The 27,668-nt window shown below is 38.3% G+C and overlaps 2 protein-coding genes across 2 annotated transcripts in view; both read right to left on the bottom strand.

Moving 5' to 3' along the window:
• The window catches only part of LOC110443774, a 52,241-nt gene that overhangs the window by 20,084 nt on the left and 4,489 nt on the right, over positions 1-27,668 (bottom strand). The gene's annotated exons all lie outside the window — the stretch shown is intronic.
• Positions 18,922-21,612, bottom strand: LOC110443804 (uncharacterized protein K02A2.6-like). Its single transcript, XM_021488224.1, has one exon. The coding sequence runs from the start codon at positions 21,610-21,612 to the stop codon at positions 18,922-18,924; it is 2,691 nt and encodes an 896-aa protein (XP_021343899.1).

Here is a 27,668-nt window from a genome sequence, read left to right on the forward strand (position 1 = left end):
CTAGAAGATAAATGGCTCCCGGTTTGTTTCCGAAGATTCCTGCTGGAAATGATATGCAACGCGAAGATGTCACATGCGCATCAAGTCACTAAGGAAATCTTCAGCTACATTGTTCTGTGCTGTGCCTCCGCAACCAGAGGCTTCAGCTCCGAAAACCCAAATGGTGTTTTTTTCTTCGCCTCAGCATGTTCAGTTTTAAAATATTTGCAATCGATAAGATTTGTTTTATGAATAACCGAAACCCGTTGGGATTGAATAGTTATAAACAAATCATGAATCCGATAGCGCCTTTCAATCACATTGTCTTTAGCCCTTGTTCCAGTATTCCAAAGGCGGATCAATAAAGTGTGAACTTGACTGTAATGATTCTTTATTAAGAAATCTGGAATCTTTGTTGGCTCAATTTTTAGGCTAATTCTATATAAATGTGTTTAAGATAAATGATTAAGTATGCAAAAGAACGTTGACTTTTGTTATCTTACTTAAGCCATCAACTTATATCTTTGAATAACGATGTGCTAAAATATAAAAAGGTCAAAAAATAAATACGAATGCACCATTGGACATAACAGTAAGTGTTAAGGATGGTCTTTTTTCTGTACCGTTAAGGCACCCGCCTTGATGTGTCCAGTCATTTTACCTCAGTGTATAGACACAATTTTAAACATGTAATCAGATATAAAAGACGACAACCGGAACCAAAGTGAAATCAAAGGGAAATGCATAATGAACTATCACGAAACACTAAAGAAGGGACCAGACTCTCTGGATCGGTAGCCATCGGATACTGACAGTAACCATGTGTTGCCATATCGTATACTGTCGAACTCGTTTTGTTTATAATATTACGTTTTATTAAAATATAAGAAAAGCTTTAAGAAGTCAATGTAAGCATGAACACTGAATACCAGAAAATGTTCGCCCCAGTTTATTATCATTAGTCTTTTTGTTCCCACGTAATAAGGGCAAATTTGTCACAACAACTAATAATAGTAATCAACATGATCTACATATAGGCGAAATTAACACTGGTGGAATATGGATTTTATCGGTGGAGGGCAAACGTTTGACTGAGCGAAAGTTTCCGGGTAAACAGTAATCGAATTTTGTACATGTATACATATAGTTACCCAATGTTATATGGTGATTTGCAATGTTATAACATGTATGTAAAACAAGGCCAAAAGAAAAATAATCATTACAGAAAACAATTCCTGTATGACGTGTGATACCCGCCAATATTAGCATTGAAAACCCAGTAATTAAAGTATTCTCTGTTAGAAACCTTGGCTACGTAATGTGTTACTCCACATGACAAATCAGTCCGGCAAATAACGATATTTGTTGTAACGTATTGCTGGTAGTAATGGAAGAGGCTGATACATTTGTGTGTTATAACTAAAGGAAAGGGGAAATGGCGGTAGAGAAATTAAGGCATCGCGTTGGTCATACAACTTGTCCTTATCCTACTATTCCGTCTTTGCGTATTGAAGAGTTATCTTCTCTTGTGAGCAGGAGTTGATTGTTTCGTCATTGGTTTGTGTGAGAAAATTACGTTGTTTTCCCAAAAATTGATGACGTTACTCCCACAAACAAGTGACGTAACAATCAATACCTGCTCCCAAGAGAAGATAACTCTGCAATACGCAAAGACGGAATAGTTTTATTAGAGATTTACGTCCTCGTAAGGCAACAGTTAAGACGATATGATGACGGGTACCTAGGGGGCACCATTGACAAATCATTAAGTAGGAGAGAAAGAAAGCAGACGAAGAGATAAATATGATACTTTACGTCTCCTTATTACAAGTCATGTTTGATGAATGATATGCAAGAGGTAGCTATATATTTGTCTATAAGAAAAAACATTGCAGGTACAACTTGTATTGTTTTTTAAATTAATTCTAATGTTTACGCGATGTTAGCATACATATACTTGTCTATTATGTAATGGCATTAGAAATAGACATGTTGTGTATGAAATCTCATTCATGAATTTATCGCTTTGTAACTGGACGTTGTGGAAAGCAGTCTGTAGAATTGAAGAATGTAAGTGATACGGTGACGTTGTGGAAAACAGTCTGTAGAATTGAAAAATGTAAGTAATAAGTGACGTTGTGGAAAACAGTCTGTAGAATGGAAGATGGAAGAATGTAAGTATTACGTAAGTAGCTTTCGTTGTGGCGTTGCTCATCACGTGATAAATAGATGCTGCTTTTATGTACTAGTTTATTGTGTTTTTGCGTGTGAACAACTGACATTTCAGCATGCAATATATCGGAAAATAGGTAAAACTTGGATCATTGATTGGAAAACATCAAACTAATAATCTGCGCAATAAAATCACATAGCGATATTAAAATGGATATTGTATTCAAGAACAGAGATAAAAAGTGGTATATTTAGAAGAAAGTTGACAAGTATTGAACAATAAATATAAGAAAAACAAGATGTACGACCGACTTCAGAACTAGCAGCTTCCACCCTTCACATGACTCTTCATCTTATTTCAAAAGAACAACGTAGCCCTGTGGGGAGTGAAAGCTGCTCGTTTTGAAGTCGGTCGTATATCATAGTTTACTTACTAATAATGAGGAATCCCAAAATCGAAAAATACATAGAATGAAAGGAGAGACAAAAGAAAATATGTAAGATACAGGAGGCAAGATTTTTTTATTTGACGAAGCATATTTAAAACAGTAAACATTAGCACCGAGTGTTATTCTTGTGCCAAACATGAGATACAAATAACAAGAAGCAACATCCTGGTAATTATAAACACGTACATCACTTGGTCTCCACAATGTATACCAGTAGACTGAACGGTAGATGAAAAAATGGGAACGTTTATAGGTTGATGTGGACATTCTAAAACTAAAATCAAGTACAGAAAAAAAGGAAATTTATATAGGTATTGTTGCGGTAGACAAACGGACATATGTATAAATAGAAGTAGAGACAAAGGAAATTGCATGTGTAAATATATACTGAAGTGGAGAAACAAAAGGTATATAAGAAGGAACGGTGGTGTCGTGGTAGTAGACAGGCCAAGACAGGGCACGAGCACAGGGACCTGTGAAATTGTTACAGCTATAGTTGGTCCTAAACTAAGGTGTTTAGAGTAATTTTACACGATCTAGGGATTTAGATTAACTTTCGGTAAATGATGTTATATTCGTATATCGGTCTATGTAAAACATTAGGTGTGGCAGTTCTACCGAAAGTTGACCTAAACCCCTAGATCGTGTAAAATTACTCTGAATACCTTAATTTAGGACCAGATATAGTCATTACAAATTAGCAGGTCCCTGTGGACACGAGTCAAGAAATTGTCTTCCTTCGTCACTTCTGTTTTTATGTCATGTAAACATTTAGGTTGAAGTGGAGAATAAAATCAATGCATGTACAGAGATATACTTCTTGTAAAACACAGGCAGTAAAGATCGATGCTGATATATACGAGATTAACATTGTGTGGGAAATGTTTTTTTTCATTTCCTGTTTAATATCCTGTATTCACTGATAAATATCTGTTACTGTAGTATATAACCTGATCATAGATGTCAGAAATACATCCGCTATTCAGATATCAATACCATAAATGATTCTTTATATCATTCCCAGCTTTATTACCCGTGCTAAAACCGAATTTTGCTATATAATCTCCGCTAGATGTCGCTTTAGATTGACATGTGAGTGAGAACCGCTGTCAGATTATCGTTATATGTTTGTAGTAAAATTTTGTTCAAAGCATTATGTATACCGGGAAATGCGCGCTGTCGTTTATTGTTTTGCCTTCCGTCATCAAGGCGGATTCATTATCAAAGCGATCGTTAATGCACAGCGTACTATACGGAGAGTTTACACAAAACATGGCGAAATTAACAAAGGGGAAAATATTGATTTACCAGTGAAGGGCAAACATGTTTCTGTTAAAAATATTCACATTTATATTTCATACTTATTTTTCTCAATATATGAACCTATCAAGCGGAAATATCGACTATTTGAAAACGCCCCGTGTTATTTTTATATGACGTCACATTTGTCAATGTATCAGAGCACTTTAAGATACTTTATAAGTGGCTCTAATTCAAACGGTCAAACGATCATATTTTTGGAGTGTTGCTTCGTACGTATCATTAACGGTAAAAAACAACCCACACTGTTATTAACAGAGAAAGCATCTAATTCAATCGTTTTGAAATACGCGCTCTCGGATGTTTGCATATTAAACAGACAGTTCATACCAGAATACTAATTAAAAACTTGTCATCAAATTTCTGCATAGTTCGATAAAATATAAATGATAATGAGCATTGTAAAGATAATAGCTTGATTGTATATGGATCGAACATCATGCATATCTATTAGTTTCCTTCTTTAGCTTCATATCATCGCATTTACGTGCAGCTTGATAATAGAAGCCCACACAATATGAAAAACCGAGATTTTCTTTAAAAAAGAAGTTTTAGAATGGGTTAATTTTTCATGCATCTGACACATATTTAAATATCTAGGTTAATTCTTTATACATCTCGGTTAAGCAATATCATAAAAGTAAACAAGTAACAACTGGATCCTGATAATTAAAGTATGATCATCCAACACCCACGTCAATGTTTATGGAGGTGCGAGCTGATAAATCGTATAATATATTCTTTGGATGAGGATATTGTTATATATATGCCTTCATATGGTATAAGGCCTTGGTGTGCATTTGCCATTTCTCAAATGCATTTCCCTGCCTAGCGTTCAGCCTAAACGGTAATGGTAACAACTGGTTCACCCGTTGTCAGTATAATATGACCGGGCAGAAAACTGTGCTGGGTGCTTCGGCATGGTATTTCAGTGAGATAGCACTATAAAGTCGGCATCAGATCCGCGCTATCACAAGGAGGCATAAACACCAACATATTTTGTTTCCGGCACTTACACACGCGTACAGGCATGCACAACACAAATGGGGACACGTCCTTAAATGACCTTAAATGCTGATAGGACGTTAAACAAAATAAAACCAAACCAAACCAAACCACAAAGGCACAAGTCTTACAGACAACATTTATTACAGGAAATTACATACCTTTTATGTAACGGTAGAAATGAGACTTGTTTTGTTAAGCATGACACTGCTTTCGAACAAGTAGAAAATGATGTTGTCCACGTAATACGTTTTGCTAGAAATTTCAGCTAATAAACTTGTGTCTTCTGACTCAGGGGTAACAATCCACGTTTAGAAAGTCATGAACGGATTTCTAAATGTGAGATTTCATTTTCTGTCAAAATTAGATACCTGGGCACAGTTGTTTAAAGGTAAATAGCTTTAACAGTGATCAGAGCGAATTTAATGTTTTGTGTATCTTTAAAATACAAAAACTAACTAGTTAAAACGTTCAGCCCAACAAGTATTTTAGTACAGTAAAACAACATGCAAAATAACAAGTTTTTCCCTTTGCATTGATCAAAGAGTTTGAAAAATGTCGTGAAACAGTTATTAAGCTTTTGAACAACTGGGCCCTGAGTCTTAGATTGGTGGTTACAGAAAAATGTCATGGATTCAATAGAAATCATGACGGGCGTCACTGACATACGGTTCTTCATATTATTATACTTTTGAATCATCAGGATTCCTTTATCATGTATATTTTATGGTGGGGTGGGTGGTATTATGTATTTTATTATATTTTTCCAACAGTTTCCGTTACTGTCTTTTCGTATTTTACTTTATTCAATGTTAACACTGAAATATAATGGTTATAATCACATTAGTATATACAATGTATCCGGTGTAGATATTGAAACCTCATCGGTAGGAACAACTTAATTACTAGGTCGTAAAGGAGAACAGTCGGGTGGGGTTGGTCTGTAGACAAGTTATATAATACATAATGTTTATAAAACATAGACGTGGTGTTTTTCACGGCCGACTTATTGTGTGTCTGGTCATACCGATTATACAGGGCGCCTCTGTGAGATTCAGCGACTACCAATTGAAACCGAAAATACTGGACTTGAGAATAAAATAAAAAAATGTGTTTAGTTTTCAGAATGCATCATGAGGTGTCACGTTTCTTTCATGTTGTAGCTATACCGATTGATGTACTTAATATACATGTACTTTATATTGTTTGAGCAATATTGTCCGTTTTCTTGATAAAGAACAGTGGGCAATATGTTGTCATCCACAAAACAACATAAAAAGTATATAGACAATATCAATAGCACAAAGAAACAAAATACATAATATATCGCTTGAACAAGTATTTTCTTTTCGGCAACTCACAAGAATAAATCATATACCGTATCGATAGCACACAAAGCAGTAACGCCCACAAACAAATGGTCCCCATGGAAATAACGAATCGAACGAGCCTCAATAAAAAAAATGAAGGGGACTAATCCACCACAGAATGAGAAGAAGCTCCCAGGAAAGATGGCGGTGGACCAGGTGAGTTAGTGTATCCTTCTCCATATCTGTAATCAGGTGATATATCAGGAACGTAGGTGATTGATGTTACATATCAGACTTATACACTTGTAATTACTCACTCTAAATCCCCGAGGGAAATTGGTTTCCACTGTTCGACATTGTACTGGGCAGTCGTAATTATAAATTCACCAAACGACTTGTTCAAACGAACATGTATCGAAATCATCAACAAATTGTTAGCAAAGAAATAGTTTTGCTTTTATAAAAAGTTCTTTTTTACACAACCAATACAAAATTCTTTGTGACGTCTCGATGACTAGTACGATATGTACACTGTCACCTTCATTAGACTGTACATATCGTACTAGTCATCGAAACGTGTAAAAAAGAACTTTTCATAATCCATACTTACCAACCTGAAGAAAATGTTTAGAAATAGTTTTGCTTTTGTTTGTTTGTTTAGTTTTGTTTTTATGTTGTTTTTATTTATTTATATCTTATCAACGTATCCTGACTAATGACTGGCTATGCTGTAATTAAAATTTGTTGGCTAAAGTCATGCTCATTTTATTTTCATGTAACTAGATTATCGTATATATTAACCAGATCTCGAGATACATCAGAAAATAAACACGTGTATTACACGTGCATTCTGTAATATTTGGTATTTGTCAATTCACGTAGTTGGGTGTATAACTGTCACTCGTGGTGTTGTTTATAATAATGAGATATGACATACGAGTATATGTGACGTCATTCAATCGTCACGTAGAGCATATATATCGCTTCGTGTCACTGTCTGTCACTGTCAGCGTAATATTCGCAAGTCAGGACAATAAATTTCTGATAACAAAATGGCGCGAAATGTATACAGATACTTTGAACACTCAATTTACTCATTACTCCTTAAAGCATCAACGACAGTATTATGTCATAAGCACATTTCCCCATGGCACCAACATCACAAATAGCATCCATATTGATACATTGCTTGTGTGACTCCGTCTCCAAATGTTTATTAACAGAAGGTCATTATTATTCTATTATGGCCTTTTCCCGAGGGAACTGTTCTCTTATAGTGTTGTCTGGGGAGGTATAGTGCCCGAGACGTTAGGCGAGGGCACTATACCTCTCCAGACAACACTATAAGAGAACTGTTCCCGAGGGAAAGGGTCATAATAGATTTAGTACATCACATGACTGTCATTTGACAATAAAAAGTAACATATTTAATAATTAACAACAAATGACAATAAGATATTTTTTGGAGAAGATCTCTCCTTTTTTTGTTGCGTATTCAATTCACTGGATTGAGATCACCGCTAGGTCACATACGGTTCCCCTTTCCAGTGGGAAGTCTTTAAGGACTGCGACGTCAAATGGTGTCGCCTGCTTCGTCTTTATGCATTTTTCAGCCTCTGCAAAGCAATCGGCATTCCTGATCCCGAAATTCGAAGCCATTTTGGCAGCCGACAACAATGAAGTGAAAGTAGAATATGTACAGCGCTCTCTAGGAGAGGGGGCGCAACTCTTAGCGTCACGCTACTTTTCCCGCAGTCTCAGCGGTCCCAAAAAAAGGTATAGTGCCCGTCTCCAGGTATAGTTCCCGTTGTCAAGGGTGGATGCTAACTATACCAAGCTATCCTAGAAATTATCATGTGATGTACTTAATACACATAAATCAAAAAACACATTAATAGGTTAATACGTTTAATAATCCTTTGAAATGGTATTCCGTCTTTGCGGATTGCAGAGTTATCTTCTCTTGTGAGCAGGTATTGATTGTTACGTCATTGGTTTGTGTGAGAAAATTACGTCGTTTTCTCAAAAATTGATGACGTTACTCTCACAAACAAGTGACGTAACAATCAATATCTGCTCCCAAGAGAAGATAACTCTGCAATACGCAAAGACGGAATAATTTGTCTTCAATCTCCTTCTATATGCATGAATATTTAACCTTGTTTGCCATGATAATTGGGGTATTTGATGACGTATTACTTTTCAAGCACCTGGTGCGTTGAATTAAGATTTGTGTTGCTTAAAAGTATCAAACGTTGCTTGTTGCTAAGGTTAGGATAACTCCAAAAGAAGCAAAGCAATAGATGTATATGGCGGTAGATTTATAAAAAGTTGTTTAAATAAGTATATAGGGCAAGGTAATAGTTAATGTTTAGACTGTTCGATTATTGACACTTGTCTCTGGAAAGATAATTCCTTTAAAGAACTACATCGTAACCGTAGGTTGTAGTTGTGTATGAACGCTTTGGTCTTATTCTGTTTCGGAGTTAAAGTAAGATGAGGAAGGATAACAGCATGTGATTTCAGAGACTTCTCTTAATTTGGATAAGATAAGTTGGTTTGCAAAATTAGGTAATGATTCCAGTCTTCGACGATAGGCGGTAAAAAGCATTTACAGATTTTCAAATGAGATCGCATTTGCAAACACTATGTTTAAATGACCAAAATCATGAAACTTTTGAATGGTATTAATTTTAAAAAAAACATTTTTACGTATTATTATCAATTTTAAAATCGAAGAACTTTTTTTTGTGCTTCCATATGGTCGCCTGCCACTTCAGAACGATTAAAAGCGTCAATCCCAATCGGAACAAATTCTAATTCTATCAGTTATTTCGGGTATAAAAAGGAAAAGGAAATATCATTCACACAAAGTTATAGCATAAAATTAAAATCACTCCCAATATTTGGTTTTGTTAAGAGTTACAATTGTCGATACCCCTGTTTGTATTTATAGGTCTTATTGTGAGAAGGCCATCATTTCTTTTAATAATGTTTAAATTAACGATTAGAAGCGTGAATTGTTTTAAACTATAAATAACTAGAACGTAATAACTATTGACTTGTATTCAAGATTCTATAGAAAACAATACACTGTATTCCGAAATGTGGAAAGTTTCATCAAGCATGACAGTAGGTGTAATACTGAATTGTATTTATTTCTTGTAATTTTCTCTTTTGTTATTATTTTACATTCACCCCTATAATGTCCATTTAAAATTACCTCTCGTCAGTGGTTTGGGCAAATTGATATGTATAAACTAAACTGTTGTTTTTTTTGTTTTTTGTTTTTTGTAATCAGGAAGGTGAAAAGAGAGCGTCATTTCTGGTGGATTCATCGAACTATAGGGTGTACCAACATGGGTACCCATACTGACGAAGGATATGGATCGCACCAACCTGGGTCCCCATACTGACGAAGGATATGGATCGCTCCAACATGGGTACCCATACTGACGAAGGATATGAATCGCACCAACATGGGGACCCATACTGACGAAGGATATGGATCCCACCAACATGGGTAACCATACTGACGAAGGATATGGATCGCGCCAACATGGGTACCCATGCTGACGAAGGATATGGATCGCACCAACCTGGGTCCCCATACTGACGAAGGATATGGATCGCAGCAACATGGGTACCCATACTGACGAAGGCTATGGATCGCACCAACATGGGTACCCATACTGAGGAAGGATATGAATCGCACCAACATGGGGACCCATACTGACGAAGGATATGGATCCCACCAACATGGGTACCCATACTGACGAAGGCTATGGATCGCACCAACATGGGTACCCATGCTGACGAAGGATATGGATCGCACCTACATGGGTACCCATACTGACGAAGGATATAGATCGCACCAACATGGGTACCCATACTGAGGAAGGATATGAATCGCACCAACATGGGAACCCATACTGGCGAAGGATATGGATCGCACCAACATGGGTGCCCATACTGACGAAGGATATGCATCGCACCAACATGGGTACCCATACTGACGAATGATATGGATCCCACCAACATGGGTACCCATACTGACGAATGATATGGATCCCACCAACATGGGTACCCATACTGACGAATGATATGGATCCCACCAACATGGGTACCCATACTGACGAAGGCTATGGATCGCACCAACATGGGTACCCATACTGACGAAGGATATGAATCGCACCAACATGGGTACCCATACTGACGAAGGATCTCGATCGCTTACATAAAATACGTATACCATTAAGGGAAGGAATTCGAATATTGGAATATGATGGATCGCTAAAAATGTATATATTGAATATTGTTCTGTGTTCGTCTGGTTATGATGTGACAACAACCTGACCAGATATCTATCTATTCAACACTAACCGACTTCTTTGAAATGAGAGAACACGCCGTAATGGAACTGTCGGATCAGACTTCATCATCCAATCAGAACCATTCGAGCACATGATTGGTGGAAATGGCACTCCACACATCGGAATAGACAACACTCTTTGAAATGCTAGATATCGAAAATGAAAGGTAATCTATACGTCCAGTTGCCCATGAAGACATACGTTTTAGATGACCATCTGTTAAATTTCCTCGTGCTCAACCGAGTTATCACCTCATTGCCTGGCAAAAATAGAAAATCATTCCTTAAATAAACGAATGCATCGCCTCCTTCAACAGTCATGCTATACAACGTTGAGTTCATATTTCATAACAGATGACTTGATGCTTATTGAATTCGTTCAAATGTTTAAAACACTGCGCTATCTTACCGTGTTTACCGTGTTTGCTCTGTTATTACGGAACATTTATTTTATATTAAAAAAACTCATTACATCTTTCAATATACATAAGGGTTGAACCGGTACCATCTCAACTGACATTGTCCTCAAAGTAAATAAGCATTTATTTATATTCAAAATAGAAAATTTAAACAGAGTTTCTCAATTTATATTCGTCATTCGGTTGGCCCTGAGAGAAGGCCACTGGAGAAAATCCCCGTTGTTGAGCAGGTGAAGCCATATCTAGGGAATTCGAACTCGGCCGTCTTGGTGAACGGAGAACGCGCTTTCTCCCGAACTTAACAGGCGCATTTCCGTTTTTGTTAGGGAGAAGATAAACTTGTCTTAACTTACTTTAGGGAAAGACGGATTGCACGTGTTATTATTCTAAAAATGTCACAATCTCGTCATCACTTTATGCAGTATAACCAGGGTAGTGTCATCAATTTTGTCGAACATTTCATGCGCCCTCCGCGGCACAGTGAATTGGGTTTACCATTACAATTGGTTTTCACGGTAGGAAATAATCAATCACTCCAAACGCCAATCTTAACCCTCGGGACAAGATTTTATAGTTTAGTTACCCTCGGGTAGCGATGTCTCTGTTAACATCACACATAAGTTGTAGATACTGAATTCTTAAAGAATACAAGCAGACACATAGAAAAACAGACTAAATTTGATACAAGAAAAGAAATATTTTAAATGTCTAAGAAATCAAACACAAAATTGTGTGCCTTTTAAACAAGATAGATTCCGTTTTTCCTCCGAACGAAAAAGACAGTATAAAGCCATATAAACTCAGAGAGAGGGAGAGAGTCCGTATCGGGGAAACGCCGACCTATGTTTTCACAAACAGGTCGAGATAAAACCAGTCTTTTGTTTTGAGATTATTGATTGATGTAAGTGCCGCCATTTTGTCTCCGGGTCTATCCTGGCTAGATCACAGAGAAGGGATGTAAAGGAGCGGAAGCTCCCTGAGTAGTAAAGTAGGCCTGAGAGATAACAGTAACCCCTATTAACATCGTATAGGCCTGATCTAATTCTACGTTCTAAAATTGATTTTCTCTTATTCATTAAACCAAAGCACTTGAAATGCTGCCATTCAGTAAATTGGTTAGGACAAAATTATACAATTTTACACTTTAATTAAATTTCTTAAACACTAAATATCGTTCTTTAAAAATATTCTACTTGAATATTCTGTTTCTGTTTCTGTTTTTCATTGAAGACATTGGCTTTTCTACATCAAACGGAAAAAAATCATTACCAAGCATTACCGCTGCCAACTCTCCAATACAATCATTGTACAGTCGCATATCATTTATTAATGGCAAACCTAGGTGTATTTATATACCAATGTTAGTTTCTGTGTTTAATATCTGGGAAACACACATCAAAGCCATAACATGATAGCCTGACCTATACTTTTACTAAATTTCTTGGGGGTCTGTACCAGGGAGATACAAGAATGTCAAGGAGTTCGGCATTTGCCGTAACCAATCAGTTGAATAACTAATTTTGCTATAAAACTTCAACAAGGCTTTCAACAGAATCGTTATGGTTTTTGTGGATTTCAATAGAACGTTTATTCCGCTATGTTTGACAATATTATAAAAGTTTACAATTCAACACCAGATAAGTAAGGCAGACAATAACAAATATGTATGGCAGACAATAGCAAACGAGTATAGCAGACAATAACAAACGAGTAGGGCGAACAATACCAAACAAGTATAGCAGACAATAACAAACGAGTAGGGCGAACAATACAAAATAAGTATGGCAGACAATAACAAACAAGAAGGGCCAACAATACCAAACTAGTATGGCAGACAATAACAAACGAGTAGGGCGAACAATACTAAACAAGTACGGCAGACACTATCAAACGAGTAGGGCGAACAATACCAAACACGTATGGCAGACAATATCAAACGAGTACGGCGAACAATACTACATAAGTATGGCAGACAATAGCAAACGAGTAGGGCAAACAATACTAAACAAGTATGGCAGACAGTAGCAAACGAGTAGGGCGAACAATAATACATAAGTATGGCAGACAATAGCAAACGAGTAGGGCGAACAATACAAAATAAGTATGGCGGAAAAGAAAAAAAGGAGGGCGAAAAATATCAAACAAGTATGGCAGACAACAGCAAACGAGTATGGCGAACAATACCAAACAAGTATGGCAGACAATACCAAATAAGTATGGTAGACAAAAGCAAAAAAGAAGGGCGAAAAATAACAAAAGAGTATGGCAGACAACAGTAAACAAATATGGCGAAAAATACCAAACAAGTATGGCAGACAATAGAAAACAAGAAGGGCGAAAAATACCAAACAAGTATGGTAGACAACAGCAAACGAGTAGGGCGAACGATACCAAACAAGTATGGCAGACAATAGAAAACAGGAAGGGAGGACAATACCAAACAAGTATGGCAGACAACAGCAACCGAGTAGGGCGAACGATACCAAACAAGTATGGCAGACAATAGCAAACGAGTAGGGCGCACAATACCAAACACGTATGGCAGACAACAGCAAACGAGTATGGCGAACAATACCTAACACGTATGGCAGACAATAAAAAACGAGTAGGGCGAAAATTACTAAACAAGTATGGCAGGCAAAAGGAAACAAGAAGAGCGAACAATACTAAACAAGTAGGGGGACCATTTCCACCAAGAACGACGAACAAGTAGGGCATTCACTACCAAAAATGTAGATCCGACAGTAAGGGTTAACAATATGGTACAGTTACTATGTGTTATATCGTTGATTTCTATGATTTTCGTGTTGAACAGCTTCCATTGATAAAGATACGAAGAACAAATTTAACAGAATTATTCAAGAGGTCTGCATTGCAGTTTCTGATAAAAACAACTTTGTCATTTGTTACCAACATACAACGGAAATGTCTGTTCTGCTCCACATGGACTTTTGTAAGGATCGAGGGTGCAGTATTATGGCACCGATACTCCGATATATCTCCAGTCAGGTCGGAGCCAGTCTCCTCCACGGTACTATAGATGTAACTATACACCCCTATTGCCTCTACGGAACCCTCGGTTATAAAGGCCAGCGAGAATTCAGATCAAGTTAAATATCCTGCAGACGCTTTGAACAATGTGGGAGAGAATGACACCAAAAGCTATGTTTACAGTTGTTATGTATAATTTATGAAGGATTTTAAATGGAAATGTTCCTATTTCTTTTTAATAATTTACGTCAATTCAACAACTTGGTTTTATGATAAAGAAATACAAGGCAGCACTTTTCATTAAATCGATAAAATGAAATGAAATAAAAAGCCTCAATTGTATCGTATAAACAATGTGAAAAAAAGTAACAGGAACTGGGGAGCAGCAAAACAAAGGGTAGAGAAACCACGCAGTAGGAGAGACCGGAAGCTCCGAAAGATGGGCGTTTCCAAAAATACATGTGACATCCGCCATCGCCATTATTTCTCCCGGCAATATTATCTACGGAAGTAACGATCTAAGCCACTGTGAACAAGTCTCTTTAATGCCGGCTGACACTGAAATCCTAAAGTAAGAATTAGGTGGTATTGGTGATCGTTACATTTCTTCAAGGATGGAGTCTCTCAGTCAGAAATTCCAGGCTGATGATGTATTGGTTAGCATACTACATCTGTCCTGAAAATATTGACCATAGAACAAGGGCTGAGTTACAGAATCAATTGTGACATGGAAGAAAATTTAACGATCGTAAAATGAAAGTCGTGTAAGAATTAAGATCATGGAATAATAAACGTTCTTCTGCAATTCATCAGGACATGATCGAAAATAAAGCGCAACTTCCTAGATCACGAAAGGATGGTCCGTGGCTAGGAAAAGATGGTCTAGGACAGATAGATAGATACAATGCATGCAGGGAGGGTTATTACCTACGAGTCCGTATAACATACTCCATGATAGATACCTCGTTTTCATTTTTGATAATTTTATCGAAAATATTGCACAGACACTATCCTTCTAATCCAATATACACTTCTTATTATTGACACGTACTACCTGATGTTTGGAATATTGTGTCTGAAATGCACATCGGGAATATATGTGTCATTACAGACACTATTTTCGATAGTTACCAATATCACGAGTGACTTCAGAATCAATATTTAATTTCACTAAAAGATACAAGATATGTATCAATCAGCTATATGTATATTTGAATCGTCATTTATGTAAAAGTCAGTAACGTTTGTATAATAGTTTCTCTGATAGTTATTGTATTTTGTATCGTTATCTCTGTTAAATCATTTCATTTAAACTCATAAACTGAAAAAGTAAAACAAATACTGATGAACAATGTATATGTTGCTGTCTATATGCATTGTGTATGTTGTAATGCAGATAATATATATTGTAATTAAATATAAACTGCAACAAATATGGAAAGTTATTTCAGCTTATATCAATCATACTTGTCCGCTCGGATGTTAGCACATGAGGAGGGGGAGGGGGGGGGGTCTGTATGTGGGAGGAAACCGGAGTACCTGGAGAAAACGCACGTGATCGGGCAGGTGACCCCATTCCTTTTCACGTCCGATCGAGGAATCGAACCCCAGCCGACTTGGTGAAAGGCGAGTGCGATATCTACTGCGCCACCCGACCACCCAATATGTTGTGATTGATACACATTGCTGATGTTGTAACTGATTACTATATATAGTAACATATTGTAGTTTGTATATGTTGCAAATGATGTACATTGCATGTGTTGTAATGTACATCGTATACGTTTCAGTTGATTTACATTGTTAATGTTGAAACAGATGTACATTGTTCATGTTGAAACATATGTACATTGTTTATGCTGTAACAGATGTATATTGTTTATGTTGAAACATATGTACCTTGTTCATGTTGAAACAGGTGTACATTTTTTTTATATCGTAACAGATATACATTGTTTATGTTATAACAGATGATGTACATTGTTTATGTTGTAACAAATGTACATTGTTTATATTGTAACAGATGTACATTGTTTATGTTGTAACAGATGTACATTGTTCATGTTGTAACAGATGTACATTGTTCATGTTGTAACAGATGAACATTGTTCTTGTTGTAACATATATACATTGTTTATGTTGTAACAGATGTACATTGTTTATGTTGTAACAGATGTACATTGTTTATATTGTAACAGATGTACATTGTTTATGTTGTAACAGATGTACATTGTTATGTTTAAACAGGTGTACATTGTTAGAGTTGCAATTGCTATGTATATTATTAATCAATTGTTGTCTGTAGTAAATAACGAAGATTTAAATATAAATTATATAGTTTAATAATATGAATACACTTTTTGAAGAATGGTTTTATTTTGTTGTATTAAAAAATCAACAACAACTTAACAAGGAATTGGGCCCGAATTGCAGACTTCCATCGATTTTCTCTGTAACACAAATTCCATTACCCCAGTTATATCAAGTTCAGCGGAGCTGTGCACAGCGGTACCACTCAAACATGTCGCCTTTGAAATAACATTTGTTGCCAATTACAGGGAATGAAATGCGTAAAAGCTGACAATAGAAAAACGAAACACAGATACAATCATTATGAAATCATCTCAATTTGCCAGAAGATAGTTTTCAGATAGTATTAATTACGTGTTCGGGGGACGATGTCCTTGCTTTTATTATAGTGTTAACCAAACTTCTGTTGTTGTCATCTCTTGATGTCATATATTTCTGATCGTGGCCTAGCGTGTTGACGGTGTGCTATGTAAGGTCGTGGTCAGTGTTATGTGAACAAGGATTCACGTTAACAAAAATCACAACACGCAGGACGATACAATACTGAAGAGTCAACAAACCCATAATTTGATTGCTATGTTATTAAACTTGAGCAGAATATAGACAAAGGAATGATTACCTGGAAACAGTTGAAAACGTACAATAATAATAAGACCAGGTGTGTCGGAAGGTTATGCGTCTTCTGCTTTATCGATCACACAAATGGCCACCATGTAAATATAAGTCAATAGACATGATGCCACGTCCTAATAATGAGAACCAGAGTAGTGACAACGGAATAACAAGGAACAATAATAAGCTTAATTTACCAAATTTGCCTTCACATCGCATAGGAGCTTAAATATTTCCTTATGAAATCATGATGATGACCACCTGGGTGTTGTAAGTTTGACCATCACCAGTCGACATTTTTACGGGTATGAAATGTGTCATAACAAATTCACATAGTCATATGAACGCTGTTATAGAACTACAAGACGTAATGGTGTCATAATCAAAGCGGAGAAGGGATGCACAACGCAGTAGGTACATACACTTGGCATACAACGTGAATGTAAATCTACGACTAATATGGCAACGGAAAATATATATATTCTTTATATTTGGTCAAATTGCCATAAAACATACTTAAACAATGATGTGATTTGAAAATAATACAATAATCGGTGAAATAAGGAAACACAAAAGCGAAGCGCAAACTGTAGGAATCCCTGTAGCGGATTCTTACAAATGCATGCCCCCATATGTTCCATATACCGATGCAAAGGTTAATAAATTGTGGCATAGCAAAAAGCAAAGTCAGCACAAACAAATCGCAACGGTTACCAAGAACACAATAAAACAAAATGAAATACTTTATAAATCCATAAACTCAAAGGATGTATATCACTGGCATTCTAATACACAGTGAAATTTGTCATTCTTACTAAATACAATTACGGGTAAGTAATTTAGCAGTGAACAGGACACGTCCATCCTGGAAAGCATGTTACTAAGAACAGCATTTAGAGTAGCGAAACAACGGTAACATGTCTACTCCATCAGCAGGTGAGGAATTCAATGATCGTTATTAAATGGAGGATTAATCATTATTGTCGTATTATAATATCAAATTGTAAGCTTATATTTCTGTAGATTTAACATGAGTTCCATTTCGTATCTTATTTTTAAGAGTCTACAAAATTTACTTTATAATAATGACGGGCCAATATTTTCGATGAGTTTCATTAATATCCTATAAAATAGTAAATCTCTCTAACCAATTACGTAAATTATTTTACGCATCTCCCATTCTGTTTCACTCGTTTAAACTTATTTGGATTTCCAACTTTTCGGCCCCTAGTATCACCAAAAGAGTCCTAGAAAGACAAAACTGCTGTATGGTGCCGTGTAATTCATTTTTTGCATGCTGTATCTATTACCAAATTCTAAAGGTGAAGTACCATGTGTCTGTTTTAGGTTCATCTGTCAAGATACAAAGTGATAGACTGTGCTGGTGGAACCTTGATGGTCACAGTTACCTCCCTTGAGTCGTGGCAAGGTTCTCAATAGACACACGTTACTCGTTATTAATTTGAAAGAAAGCAGTACTTGTTATGTTGGTATCTTCGGATTAAACCACAGGATTTAACACAGACGAATTAAATCAGGAACTCCACATTTATTAATGGCTGCTCTCTTGCTTAACACTCATTGGCTAATATCTCGTGTGCCAAGGGCGACAACTCTTATAGACGTTATGTATGTAAGGTGTCACTACAGTAAGTATCGATCATAGTAGAACACTACATCTCTCCCCTTTTTAAGATATAAACCACTTTAACAAGTAATTGACTAGAATTAAAGTCTTTAACAAAGTTTCTGCTTATTGAACACTCACTTAGAACACAATTGTCGCTGAAATAAATCAACAAAACTCTTAAAGTCTCTTTGGCTAATTCTTAGGAATTATTGGCCTACTATAACTTGAAAATGTCACTTTTCTGAAATGTCTCTGAACCTGTACTACTATACTGTGTATGCGGGTATATTTTTGTACTGTATGAATAAACAATATTAACTAATGGCACATTTCACTCGTTATCTCTATACACTCAATGCATAACATAGTCTGTGAACTTTGCTGGGAGCTTGACATCTCTCCGGGGCCTGGATACCGTCTCAGATGGAACGTCTGGTGGCGGATCATCAGGAGGATCATCGTCGTTATCGTCCAGAGTGTCCTCCATGACTCTCACTGGACTTCCAGGATCCACAGGCTGTTGTTTCTCTACGACCTCTAACGACCTTGGATGACTCTTTTCATCATTGACAGACAACTCATGACTGATATTTGCGGGCACATTGTACGGTTTCATAAATGTACTGTTCCTTCGATAACAAACACCATTGTTCGACATAACGGTGCAACTGTTTCCGTTTTTCTCGATCAACGTATACGGTTCTGGACAGAACGGCGTACTGAATTTGTCAGTTCGTTTTTGTTTCACAAGTACGGTCTCTCCAACTTTCAGGTCGGATTCTCTCGCTCGGCGTTTCTCATCGATATACACTTTATTTCGATATTTCGCACTCGCGTCCTTGTCGCGAACTCCCTCATCGATCTGACTTCTTGCGTATTGTTCGATTTGAGGTAATTTCGTCCTTAATTTCCTCCCAAACATTAATTCCGCAGGCGAAACTCCTGTTGTCGTGTGAGGCGTCGTTCGATATGCGATCAAGTACGTTCGGATTTCTGTTTTCCAGTCTTTGGACTGCGCGTGTGCGATTTTAATTCGCTTCATTAACGAACGATTCTGGCGCTCGACTTCGCCATTCGCTGCCGGATGCAGAGGCGTAGTACGTCTATGTACTATTCCGTTTTCCTTCATGTACTGTCTAAACTGCTCAGACTTGAACTGAGGTCCGTTATCCGAGGTTACAGATACTGGTAACCCATGACGACAGAACATATTCTCCAAACTTTCAACAATTTTCACACTCGAAGTGTCCTTCATTATGTCGATTTCGTAATATCGACTATAGTAGTCCACAACAACAAACACATAGTGTCCGGTTGGGAGCGGTCCCAACAAATCAATCGCGAGGTCTTGCCACGGACCGGTTGGCAATTCTGTTGGTTTTAACGGTTCCGGATGTACCGTTGACTCGACGATCTGGCAGCCATGACACGATTTAACATGTTTCTCAACATCTTTGTCCATCTGGGGCCACCAAACTTTGGTCCTCAGTTGTTGTTTTGTCCCTACTATGCCTAAATGTCCCTGATGTGCAAGTTGAACACACCTTTCTCGCAAGGACTTGGGGATTACCAGTCTTGTTCCACGCAACACTAAATATCCGAGTCGACTTAACTCATCTCTCACCGGATAGTACTGCGGACACGATTTCTCCCACCTTGTAGAGCTTAAACTGTCTCTAATCATAGTCAGCTCTTCATCAACTTTCGACGCTTCTTCAACTTCGCGCGTTGTCAAAGCAGACGGAGTAGCCTCCCTTGCTACTGCATATATATAGTTCTCAGTCTCTCTTTCGATCTCGCTTTGACCTACATTTCGCGTGTCGACCAATCGCGACAAAGCATCAGCGATGTTTCCTGAACCTGGCGCATATCTAACTTTAAATCGGTACGGCATTAGTCTCATCACCCAGCGTTCAATTCGCGCGTTCGGTTTCGATCTAGGACCGTATAGCACTTCCAGGGGTTTGTGATCTGTCACTAGTTCATAGTCTATTCCCATCAGATAGATTCGGAATTTCTCACACCCCCAAACCACAGCTAACGCTTCTTTCTCGGTTGTCGAATACCGGCGTTCTACGTCACTTAACGCTCTACTCGCGTAGCCGATAACTTTCGAGTTACCGTCAGAATCCTCTTGAAGGAGAATCGCTCCGAGACCTACATTACTCGCATCTGTCAGCACAGTAGTCTTAGCTGCGTTCAACGAATAATGACCTAACGTCTCAGCCTGGGCGAGGCATTCTTTCAACTTTGCGAAACTCGCGTGTTGTTCTGGTCCCCATACAAACTCTACACCCTGTTTGGTGAGTATCCTCAGCGGTTCCGAAATTGTCGCTAAATTTGGAATATACCGTCCACTGAAATTAACAAGACCTAGGAAGCTGCGGACTTCCGACGACGTCTTCGGCGGTGTCGCATTTACGATTGCTTTAACTCGCTCTTCCGTTGGACCGATACCTTTGCCCGAAATCACGTGACCCATAAACTCGATCTCACTGAGCCCGATCTGGCATTTCCCTCGATTTAAGGTCAGTCCTGTTTCGCGAATCCTCTCTAGGACTTTCTCTAGACGCGCATCATGCTCCTCTTTAGTTTGACCGTGAACAACGATATCATCCGATATGTTCTGTACCCCTTCGATGTCGTGAAACACTTGAGCTACTATGTGTTGATATTGTTCTGGCGCGGACGTAATGCCGAACATTAACCGTTTATATCTATAGAGTCCTTTGTGAGTTACAAATGTTGTAATATTCCGCGACTGCTCTGCTAGCTCGATTTGGTGGTACCCATATTTCAGGTCTAACCGACTGAACACTTTGCTGCCGTTAATATCATATAAAATCTCGTCCGCCGTCGGAATCGGGTGTCTCTCACGAATTATGGCCTCGTTCGCTCTACGCATGTCTACACATAGGCGGATATCACCGTCGGGTTTCGGTACCACGATAACGGGGCTTACCCATTGCGTATGGGTGTTAACTTTCTCGATGATGTCGAGGTTTTCGAGCTCGTCAATTTTGTCACTGACTTTCTGACGCATACTGTACGGAATTCGATACATATGCTGAGCTACCGGTTGTACACTCTCGTTGATGTGAAGTTTTAACTCGAAATCCTTCAGTTTTCCAATTCCATCAAAGCATTCTGGGTATTTCTCACAAACGTCACTCGACGCGTTTATAACGTTGACACCAGGGTCAAGTTGGAGCAAACCTAACTCCTTCGCTGTTTCTCTACCTAATAGAGCTGGTCCCGCGCCATCTAACACAAAGATTTCCGTCTCTAAGACATTTTTCACCGCTCGGCCCGACCACAGCCGTTACAAATTTACCCAGGAGTGGTAATGGATCCTTCGAACCATACGAGTACAACCTTTTGTTTGTTTTCTCGGACATACACTTGAGTTTATTTTCCTTACGTTCATTCCACTTGATCTTGTCAATAATATTTACTGACGCACCACTGTCAATAATAAAGTCAACCAACTGTTCATCAACCTGTATTTTCACAACTTCGGACGATTTGACATCGTGATTTACCTGAAACGCGTATTCATCACTGTCATCATCTTCTCCATGAGGCGTTTCTCCAACCGCGTTGATTTTACCGCGTTTTCCCGACTTACCATATTTATGTCGACCACCATTATGTCCATAACCACCTCTCCCCCCATTAAAGTTTCCTTTGGGTTTGTTATGAGTTTTTGGCTTCTTAGTTTTACAACGTGAGGCGAAATGACCAATTTCACCACATTCGTTACACTTTTTGTCTCTCGCAGGGCATTGTGTGTCTCTACTCATGTGACCTGTGTACCCACACCGATAACAGATTGGACCGGAAGACGGACGCAAATTATCTCGGCTCGCAACCGCATGTACTGTTGAACTCGGGGTATGATTCGAACTAGGACTCTCCATTTTCTTTGCTTGTGTTTCTGACAGTTCCAAAGATTGGGCGATTTGTCTCAACTGTTCTAATTTCAAATCATCACCTCGTTCCAACAAACGCGTTCTCAATTTGTGAGATTTACATTTTTCAATAATCTGGTCTCTAATTTGTTCATCTTCCTTGTCAAAAGAACAGAGTTTGGCCTTACGACGTAACCTCGTTATAAACTGTTCGATAGTGTCATCATTTTGTAACATGTTTCTGAAACAATATCGTTCGTATGGCACATTGACTTTCCCCTTGAAATGTTTGTTGAGGGCATCGAGTGCTTCCAAATATTTCGAATCCCCTTCACCGTCTGGTAGTGTAAAAAATATGTCCTGCACTTCTTCACCGGCACATTGCAACAATAAAGCTCGTTTCTGATCGGCATCTTTAACACCTTTACCGTCAGCGAAAAATTCGAAACTCCTGACCCAACGTTCCCACGTTTGCTGTAATCGATTTTGGTCACCACGTGGTTCAAATTTCGACAGGTTATTCAGCTCTATCATTTGAGCCATGTTCGTTTTTTGTGTTTACTTACAACCACAACAACGGTATGTTCGATTTCCACTCCTCGTCGCCAAATGTTATGTTGGTATCTTCGGATTAAACCACAGGATTTAACACAGACGAATTAAATCAGGAACTCCACATTTATTAATGGCTGCTCTCTTGCTTAACACTCATTGGCTAATATCTCGTGTGCCAAGGGCGACAACTCTTATAGACGTTATGTATGTAAGGTGTCACTACAGTAAGTATCGATCATAGTAGAACACTACAGTACTACTCTATTTAAATACTTAAATTCTTATCATTAAGGCGTTTTACGTACTTTCCTTTCTATTTCAATATTCGTTTAGACCATTCTGGATTTCCAACTTTGTTCTTGCATCACCGTTGATTCCCTAGAAGAACAAAACGGCTGTATTGTTGTATCTATTACCAAATGTTAGAGGTGATGTCCCATGTGTGTGTCTTGGGTTAATCGTTATCACATTATCAAATTTTCGTGAGAATATTGCGAAAAAACACACTTTGTAACGTATTACTTTCACCCTCTTGGCTGTGAACAATGTAAGGTGTGTGGCATCTGATTAACCCTCTTGGCTGCGAGGTCTGAAGCGTTTGACAGATCGTGTAAGTTGTGAGGAATGAAATGTATGAATCGTTTGACAAAGCTGATTTTTCTTTGAGATACGTTTGACAAACCCGATCTTAAGTGAGGGGTAGGAAGCAGGACGGTGTGGTGTAGAGCGTTCAACAGACCCAGTTGACTGTGAGGACTCTGTGAGAGTTTGACGAATCGTGTTGGCTATGAGGACTGTAAGGTTAGAGGACTGAAAGATTTTAGAGTTTGACGGATCCCGTCGGATATGTGAGGACTGTTGGGTTGGCGGATCCGGTCGGCTATGGGGACTGTGTAAGCGTTTAACAGACCTTTAGGGATATGGGGGGGGCTGTACTTTTGACGGATCCCGTTTGCTATAGAGATTTTGTAAGCGTTTGACAGATCTTGTTGGATATGTGGACTGTACTTGTGATAGATCCCGTCAGCTATGGGGACTGTGTAAGCTTTTACCAGGCCTTGTTAGATTTGGGGGACTGTACTTTTGATGGATCCCGTCAGCTTTGGGGACTGTGTAAGCTTTTAACAGACCTTGTTTGCAATGAGGACTGTACAAGATTTCGGCTTTTGGCAGATCTAGACGGCTTTGGGGACATTGAGGTCTAACTCTATCAATCTTCTGTGAGGAGTATATGTTCTGGAGGGATTGAAACCCGGTCTTCTGTAAGGAACTGGACAGACCTGTGAGAATTGCATATCAGGGTCTTTTAAAAACTGATTGTATTTATTGTGCATTGCGGCCAGCCGAAAGAGAAAATGTCGCTTAACCAATTTTCTAATTCACAGTTACCTTTGAAAGTGAAAGGAAATAAAAACCACTGACAGATATACCTCCAGACACTCGCCACTATTAAGAAGCTAACCAAACGTTATATATCTGAGTTTTATTGGCTTAGATGATGTCATTAGGCGAGACGTTATTCCTGGTCCAAGTCAGGCTTGGCTGCCAATCCTAAAACTACGGCCAAGACTTGTATTTACAGGACATTAAAATAGTTCCTACTCCAATTTGAAAGCGTTCCTGTTGTATATGTAGTTGCCTTTGGATAGCATTGATCATGTAAATGGACGGTGTTGACGGAATGAAGACAGTTTTACGGCACAGAAACTCCAATTATACATTACGCAGCTACATTATACATGGTCTCTCAATAAAACACATCACTAGAACGTCATTGGTCAACTGTCCACACACACAATCAAAAAAGAGGAAATTAGGTTTAGATGTACGACATGGCGAAGGAAAGCAGCCTTTAACATTGATCTACAGTCTGGGCGGTTTAATTACTGTGAGAGCCTGTTCTTCTGACCTTTCGAACACTGGGTCGAGGGACTTAATAATGTAACATTAATAACATTACGTCTGCGAAAGACAGTACAAGTTCTTGAGATTATTATTTTTTTCATCTCATCAAAAGTATCTGGATGATGTAAGCACTGGGGTTGCTGCATACGTAACATCGTTGCATGCTTAATAAGAAAATCAAATCTGGTATGGTCCCTTAACAATCGATCTGCTTGCCGACCGTTGTTTCTGTGCTAGTCATTTTTCACAATGCGCTGGAACATTCTCAATTATCCACAAGAGACACATTATTTGAGAACTTTCCATTAAGACAACTAGGCGTAAAAAAATATCAGTATTAGTTACATGAATAACGTTACAGATGAATCGGCCGACTCTGTGAGGCCAGCGGGATCAAGGGGGAGTAACCATTTGAGGAATAGGGGATCAAACCTCTGTGAATCTAGGTTCAAGTGATTTTAAGAATTTGCGACAGGCGCAGATTTAAAAAAATGATGATGGAAAGTGTATAAATATGAATAACGGAAAGTCTGGAAGTATGAATGACGGAAAGTCTGAAAGCATTATTGACGAAAGATTGAAAGTATGATTGACGAAAGATTGAAGATATGATTGACGAAAGATTGAAAGTATGATTGACGAAAGTTTGAAGATATGATTGACGAAAGATTGATAGTATGATAGAAAGAAAGTTCTAAGTATAACTAACCGAAAATATCTGAAAGTATGATTGATGGAAAGTCTAAAGTATGACTCAATCAATAAGCTTCATGGATGTCTGAAAGTATCATTTACTGAAAGTCTGCAGGACTGACTGGTTGAAAGTTTGAAACTATATATATATATATATATATAATGACGGAGAAACTCGTGCAAAAATCCACAATTTCCATTATCCGACCATACTTTCTCGTTTACGTAAAGTGCCGACAGTTCCCGGTTGACTTCAAAGCAACGACGATTCGATGTAAGCAAGACATCGTAATGAAACGAAACATCAAATGAGTCAGACAAGATAGCTTGTTATACAAATACAAACTTCATTTATTTTACAATAATTATGAAACAATCAATATATAACTTTCATCTTACATTATGATAATAATTCGAGGTTCTTATATACCGCTTTATCACAAACCTAGTTCGTAGGTCGTCTCAAAGCGATTCACAAATTATTATCCGTGGTTATAGGGCCTTGACAACCAGCCAATATATTTATCAACTCCATTTCGGCGCTCACAGCTAGCATTCTACAATTCTAGCACTGCCCAACCACGTACTCATTTACAGCTGAGTAGACTGGAACAAGCGGAGTAAAGTATCTGGCTCAAAGATACAACACAGTGCCGTGCCGTGTCGTGACTCGAACCCGCAATCCTTCGGTCACGAGCCCGGCGTCCTACCACTAGACTACCGTGCCTCCTATATCAACCACTCTTGTTAGCCCGGATGTTAAACTAGCGCGCAAGGGTCTTAATGTGGGAGGAAACCGGACTACCCGGAGAAAACCCACGTGGTCAGGCAGGTCATCCCGTCTTTCACATTCGACCGTGGAATCGAACCCCGGCCGTATTGGTGACAGCCGCGTGTGTTGCTATCCACTGCGCCACCCGACCACCACAACAGGTAGTTACACATTGGTCATTTACTTTATATTTCCTAGCGATACTATGGAGCGTGGTGCAAGTAACCCAAAGAGTGAGTCTCTAAGTTATCTCCTGTGTTAAGAACACGTCCGACTTTCCAATATCACAAACTAGTAATTTTTAACATGATGCACTATAAAGTCAGTGAGTTTAGACAATCTTACCGCGTCTGCCTCCCAGATGTAGCCTATTACTGTCTGTGAAATTGAATTTGACTGACATTATAGCACCATGGGTTGCATAAAGAACGCGACCAGGGGAATTACGAATGACGTCACTTGTTTCATGAAGCAGACGATTTTCTAACAGGACATATGGCATCGTAAATATCAAATAATTCCTTAAATCACACTTATAAGAGACATTTTTGCAAAGATGAAAATGCCTGTGCACTTACTAAACTACATGCTTGTATTTTGATATACAATAAGTGCATGTATATATATTTATTAATTGTATATTGGGGTTAAATATGTGTATATTGACATAGATGGTTTAATTTTGTTTAGCGCTCTATTTACAGCTGAGGTAATCTTAGGGGTGCATCCATGTGTTATGTATGTGTGTTAGAGATAGGACATTTTAGTGTGTTTGCCTCCTTGCGATTGCGCGGATCTGATGCCGACTTCAGAAAGCTACCTCACTGAATACTATGCCGAAGTCACCCAACATAGTATTCCGCCTAGTCACTTTATACTGACAACGGGTTAACCAGTTGTTGCGTTATCCTAATTGATGAATAAGCAGGGAATAAGAATTGTTTAAGGACTATGGTATATTAAAATAAAGTGAGTGTACGTTGACGTAGAGTAAGTGTACATTGACGTAGAGTAAGTGTACGTTGACGTAGAGTAAGTGTACATTGACGTAGAGTAAGTGTACGTTGACGTAGAGTAAGTGTACGTTGGTGTAGATAATGTACTTTGACGTAGAGTATGTGAACGTTGACATAGAGTCAGTGAACATTGACGTAGAGTAAGTGTACGTTGACGTAGAGTAAGTGTACGTTGACGTAGATTAAGTGTACATTGACGCAGAGTAGGAAAACGTTGACATAGAGTAAGTGAACATTGACGTAGAGG

Source organism: Mizuhopecten yessoensis, unplaced genomic scaffold, assembly GCF_002113885.1.
Source record: "Mizuhopecten yessoensis strain PY_sf001 unplaced genomic scaffold, ASM211388v2 scaffold716359, whole genome shotgun sequence".
NCBI classification, from domain to species: Eukaryota; Metazoa; Mollusca; class Bivalvia; order Pectinida; family Pectinidae; genus Mizuhopecten; species Mizuhopecten yessoensis.

Bases quoted from the DNA above. Each gene is read 5' to 3' on its own strand.
- LOC110443804 (XM_021488224.1), bottom strand. From the start codon at position 21,612: ATGCGTCAGAAAGTCAGTGACAAAATTGACGAGCTCGAAAACCTCGAC.